Source organism: Austrofundulus limnaeus, unplaced genomic scaffold, assembly GCF_001266775.1.
Source record: "Austrofundulus limnaeus strain Quisiro unplaced genomic scaffold, Austrofundulus_limnaeus-1.0 Scaffold2164, whole genome shotgun sequence".
NCBI lineage: Eukaryota > Metazoa > Chordata > Actinopteri > Cyprinodontiformes > Rivulidae > Austrofundulus > Austrofundulus limnaeus.
In genome coordinates, this window is record NW_013954566.1 from 1 (window position 1) to 6,037 (window position 6,037).

Genomic DNA, 6,037 nt, shown 5'->3' on the forward strand with positions numbered 1-6,037 from the left:
TATATATATATATATATATATATATTAGGGGTGCAACAATACATGTGCCCGTACCGAACTGTATCGAACAATACAGATTTTAAAAACTTACTTTATCAACTTGTCTTCTGAAGATGCTCTGTGTTGAAGGATCAGTGGATCTGTGTTCGACTACTCCACCTAGGCTGCATTTTTCAGGGCAGATCCACTGAGAAACTTGCTGTTTCAGCAACATTTAATTTAAAAACTGTATTTTTGAGGTGAAACAAATGTTCATAATTAATATAAATAAATTACAAGTTAAAAGGGGCATGGACATTTCTCTTTATTGTATCGAAAAAATATCGAATCGTGAGACTAAAGTATCGAGCCGAACCGTAAATTTCCTGTATCGTTGCACCCCTTATATATACATATATACATATATATAAAACACACACACCGTACAAATATATAATATACAAAAATGCTGCGCATCTCCTGGGGGCTAAGCCCCCCTTGTCCTTAAAACCTAGTGACACCCCTGCAGTATTCACAATATTGAGATCATTTTTTCTTCTGTACGTTTGTCTATTTCAACAATTCATACATCAAAACGTTCAACTCATTCAGGACATTCCAGCTATGACTTTTGGTATTTCTGCTATTTATACATTTTTAGCTATATCAATTTATTACCCACTTTTTTTGCCATTGAAAATGAATGGGGCTGTTTTCAACAACCTTAATATCCTTCAAAATATTTATAAATCTTTACAAAACCTTACACAATTTGTTCTGCTTATGCTCTTTTGAATTTCCTTGTGCTAATTTTTGCCACTTCTTTGCTAATTTTAGCTTTTTTCTGCTATTTCAGCTAAAATGCTATTTATTTCTGCTATTTCTCTGCTATTTTCTACTTTTTGTCATTCTTTCTTCCACTTTGTGCCTATTATACTTCCTACAGTTGTTTTATGCAATATTCAGTTATTTGCTGCAATTTTAGCTAATGATCAGCTGTTATTAGCTAAAGTTTGTTCAAATTACTTGAATTTAGCCAATTTTTGATATAACGAGCTGCAAATTAATATATTGGTAGTTGAGACTTAGCTTTATCATAAATAGCAGCTGAAAAAAAATCCAAAATGGCCACCAAAGCTAATTTTAAAGGCCTTTTACTCTGCCAATGTTTGAGATATTGACATGAAAACTTAVGTACTGGTAGCTGAGAGCATGCTCTATCACATATTGAAGCCTCAAAAAAGTCTGCAATTGTAGCCAAAGCTATTTCGGCTACCTTTTTTCCCATTGGAAATGAATGGAGCTTTTTTCAGCATCCTTCAATTTCTTCATAATGTTTCTAAATCTTTACAGAACCTTACACATTATATTCTGGTTTTGCACTTATTAAATTACTTGTGACAATTTTAGCTTTTTTTTTGCAAGTTTTCACTTTTTTCTAGTATCTTAGCTGTTATTCTTCTGCTAATTTGAACTTTTTGTGCTTCTTTCTGCTATTTTGAGTTATTTATGCTTCTTACAGTTGCTTTCTGCTATATTCAGCTCTTTTAGCTTTTAGTTTTTTATGCTAATTAAGCTATATTTTTGCTCCTTTTTACTGGTTGTCTGCTTTTTTTTCTTCTTTCAGATTTGCCAAGTTTACCTTACAATAAAATTTTTGCTGTTAAACATTTTCAGCTCAATTCAGCAGCTTTCAGCTAAAGTTTTCAGCAGCAGGCATTCACACTAGCATTTTCGCAGGAAATGTAATTCTCTAGTTATTCTTTTATTGACGTTGACTCTGCTGTGTGTAGCATCCATATCTCAGTGCAGATTCCCCATCAGGACGGCATGCTCCCTCTGGTGTCCACCATGCCGCTGCACAACCTGCACTTCCTGCTGTCGGAGTCCATCTACCGGCAGCAGCACGTCTGCTCCAACCTGGTCACCATCAAAGAGCTGCAGGGCCTGTCCGGTCAGTTTTTACGTCTTTAGATTGTAACCAGAACTGTTCAACCACTCACCTCGTCTTCAACCTGTCCTCCACAGACTCCGGCTTCCTGGACGACGTCTCTTATGACAGCATCTCACTCGGGCCGGGTTACGACCGGCCCTACCAGTTCAACCCCAACGTCCGCGAGGCTAAAACCATCCAGTTCTACAAACACCTGAACCTGAAGAGCTGCATCTGGACCTTCGACGCCTTCTACGACATGACTGAGCTCATCGACGTCTGCGGCGGCTCCGTCACCGCGGACTTTCAGGTGCGCCGGTCCTTCTGCAGTCTCTACGGGGATCTTAGGGATGTTAGAACTAAAGCTTGTCGTTGGCTTTAGGTCCGGGACTCGGCTCAGTCCTTCCTGACGGTGCAGGTCCCGCTCTACGTGTCCTACATCTACGTGACGGCGCCGAGAGGCTGGGCGTCTCTGGAGCATCACACCGAGATGGAGTTCTCCTTCTTCTATGACACGGTTCTCTGGAGGACGGGTCAGAACCAAAACCACAAACCACTGAAACTGAGTCTTTAAGCCCAAAAGAAGCTGAAAACTAGCAAAACAAAATGTTAGCTGAAAGCTAAATGTATGAAAAGCCAGCTAAAAGTGACAAAAGGCTAGCTAAAAACATTAAATGTTTAGCTAAAGGCAGCAAAAAACTGGCTAGAATCTTAAAGTAACAAAGCTAGCTAAATATCAAAACTCAAGCTAAAAGTAGAAAAAATATTAGCTGAAAGTAGCAAAGGATAGCTAAAAGGATCAAAAGGCTAAATGAAAGCTTAAAGTACTGAAAGTCTAGCTAAAAGCTAAAACAATCAAAGGATTGATAAAAGTATCAAAAGTCTAGCTAGAAGCTAAAAGTATCAAAAAGTTGACTAAAATCTTAAAATAGCAAAGCTAGCTAAAATAAAACAAATAAGTAACTAAAATATAAAAGTAGCAAAGAAAAGAAGCTAAAATATCAAAGCTAAATTTAATAAAAGAAATGTAAAAGGAAGGAGTAGAATATAAGAAGCTAAACACTATAAAAACAGAAAAAGATGCATAAAAACTCAAATTAACAAAGGCTATCTTAAAGTATCAAAAGGCTAAATAAAAGCTAGTGAAATGCTATCTAAAAGCTAAAAGTAGCAAAGTCTAGCTAAAGGCTAAAAGTAGTGAAATACTAACTGAAAGCTGAAAGTAGCAAAGGCTGGGTAAAAGCTAAATGTAATAAAAAGCAATAAGGTAAGAGTAGCACACAGGTAGCTAAAAGCTAAAAGTAGCAAAACACCCTTTAAAAGCAGAGCGTTTGGTAAAAGCTAAGATTAACAAAGAACATTTCTACATTTAAAAAGGATAGCTAATGTCTTAAAGTAGCTAAGGCTAGCTAAAAGTGATAAAAAGCTTAATGGAATCTGAAAATATTACATAGTAGCTAAAAGCTAAATGTAATATGGGATAGTTAAATGTGGCAAAACATCCTTTAAAAGCAGAAAATGCTAGCTAAAAGCTAAAGTTATCAATGGCTCTCTAAAAGTAGCTAATATTTAGCTAAAAGCTAAAAGTATCAATTGAACTGGCTAATATTTTAAAGTAGCAAAGGCTAGCTAAAAGTATAAAATGAGTTAGAAGCTAAAACTAGTGAAAAGTTTGCTAAAAGCTAATAGCGATGTCTTTGTCTGAATTTAGACTTCAACCTTCAGGATTATGATAGATTATTCAGGAGAGGTTTGATTTAAATTGATGTTTTCTTCACTGGGTCAAACTTTAGAACAGATGAATCCAGACGAGCTGCAGATTCTGTTTCTGTAATAAAACATCCGTCTGATGGTTTGTTCTCCTCTTCCTGTCGGTCTCTGCAGGCATCCAGACGGACAGCGTCCTCTCCGCCCGGCTGCAGATCATCAGGATCTTCATCAGAGAGGACGGGCGGCTGGTGATCGAGTTTAAGACTCACGCCAAGTTCCGAGGTGGGCTCTAACGGGTCCTGCGTGGAGGTCCTGGTATCGCACTTTTAATGTGAAGTAAAGAACTTTTGTCTCCACCTGCAGGTCAGTTCGTCCTGGAGCACCACACCCTGCCGGGTCACAAGTCCCGTCTGACGGCGCCGGACCACCTGGGAGGCGTGGACTTTGACGTGCAGCTGCTGTGGAGCGCTCAGACCTTCGACTCGCCGTATCAGCTGTGGAGGGCCACCAGCTCCTACAGCAGGTCCGCAGGTCCACTCAGAACCAGACAGAACCCAACAGGTGTTTAAACCTCAGGAACGTTTGCTTTTTACTCTTCTTCGACAGGAAGGACTACTCCGGAGAGTACACGGTCTTCTTGATCCCCTGCACGGTGCAGCCCACCCAGCCCTGGATCGACCCGGGGGACAAACCTCTGTCCTGCACCGCTCACGCTCCAGAGAGGTCCGGTCCTTGGCTGCAGAGGATCACCAGACTCTGAGGTTTAAATTAAAAAAATAAAACTCTTGAATCCTCCTCCAACAGGTTTCTGGTCCCGATCGCCTTCCAGCAGACCAACAGACCCGTCCCTGTCGTCTACTCCCTGAACACCGAGTTCCAGCTGTGCAACAATGAGAAGGTCTTCCTGTTGGACCCGGCCTCCGCCCACATCTCCATGGCCGAGATGGACTACAAGGGAGCGTTCTCCATGGGTACGACAGGAACTGAAGAGAAAACCTGTTTTACTGGTCATTCTTTATAAACCTGTCGGCTCGGCGCCCCCTGCAGGTCAGACCCTGTACGGCAGGGTTCTCTGGAACCCGGAGCAGAACCTGAACGCGGCCTACAAGCTGCAGCTGGAGAAGGTCTACCTGTGCACCGGCAGGGACGGCTACGTGCCATTCTTCGACCCCACGGGGACCCTGTACAACGAGGGTCCGCAGTACGGCTGCATCCAACCCAACAAACAGCTGAAGCACCGCTTCCTGCTGCTGGTAACCATCAGCCGAACATCAGCCGAACACTTTCCTCTTCACATAAACTCACTACACAGTGGTGGGCACCAGCCCGCTAAAGCGCAAATCTGCTAATCGCAGACCTAAATATTTTGTTTGCTCTTTAGCGATCTTGCTAATATTTATAATTCATAAGTGAATTTGCGTTTTCTAAAATTAAAATGCAGTACCACTAATAAGTAATTATCTACCAGTTATCATTATCTTGAACATTGGAAGGTTTGACTGTCAATGAATCACAACACATGTGATCTACAACAGCACCCCTCCCAGATAAACGCACTTATTGAGCAGATATACATCCTTTCGGACTCTTGCTTTCGGTCACAGTTCTGATTTCCCACAATGCTTTGTGTCTGCTTACGTAGCAGGAAGGCAATAACAAAAACAGTTAACGTTTGTAATCCATACTAAAATTTTGTATGTATTGATTTATTTTACTTTACAATCGGAGCTCCTTTAAAAAAATAAAGTTTAAATGCTGGAGCTCAATACTTGACATAATTGGTCAAAGCAAATCGGCCAATGATGTTAGAGACTCAGAAATGATTTAAAGATGCTATGCTGGTGAAGACTGACATCTAGTGGTCAACTGGAGCAACTACATGGAAAACGTCCTAATCCAGGTAGAAAAAATCAAAAAGAAAACATAAGTAGGTCCTCTGGATGGGTTCTTCTTTAGTGAAACGTTTCATCTCTCCTCCAAGAGACTTCTTCTGTCTGATGAGTTTCAGGTGAACTGGAAAACTTTAAAATCCAATGGAAACATGAAAAACTTTGAAATCCAAGCTCTTATTTTGAAGGGAAGATACTAGTTTCCTGTTCTCCATGCTTTTGTTTCCAGTTACAAATCAAATCCGTCATGTACCCAGAATGCATCGCTTCAGTTTTCCWATAAACAGTTTTAAAATTACTTTATTGATGTTTCTTTAATGAAAAATCTACAACAAACAAAAGAAAAAGACAAAGAAGCAGCCGAACTAGCAATCCTCAACAACTTTTTAATTTATACCAGGGGGCAAAGTTCTGTTTCAGGAAATCACATCCCCAGCAATCGACACTAAGTAAGGTTAAGCTGTACAAAGGTTCATACACTGTCAGTTGGCAGTGTTGTATTGTACAATTGTTGCCAGCTAGTAAG

The 6,037-nt window shown here is 40.2% G+C and overlaps 1 protein-coding gene across 1 annotated transcript in view; it reads left to right on the forward strand.

Annotated features, from left to right (window-relative positions):
- Positions 1–1,772: 1,772 nt before the first annotated feature.
- The window catches only part of LOC106537175 (extracellular matrix protein FRAS1), a gene marked incomplete at its 5' end in the record, with an annotated part of 10,331 nt that continues 6,066 nt past the window's right edge, over positions 1,773–6,037 (forward strand). Inside the window, 8 exon segments of the mRNA XM_014034550.1 lie at positions 1,773–1,933; positions 2,008–2,222; positions 2,295–2,445; positions 3,797–3,904; positions 3,986–4,145; positions 4,229–4,345; positions 4,427–4,593; positions 4,670–4,875. Coding sequence (XP_013890004.1) covers positions 1,773–1,933; positions 2,008–2,222; positions 2,295–2,445; positions 3,797–3,904; positions 3,986–4,145; positions 4,229–4,345; positions 4,427–4,593; positions 4,670–4,875 — 1,285 coding nt within the window.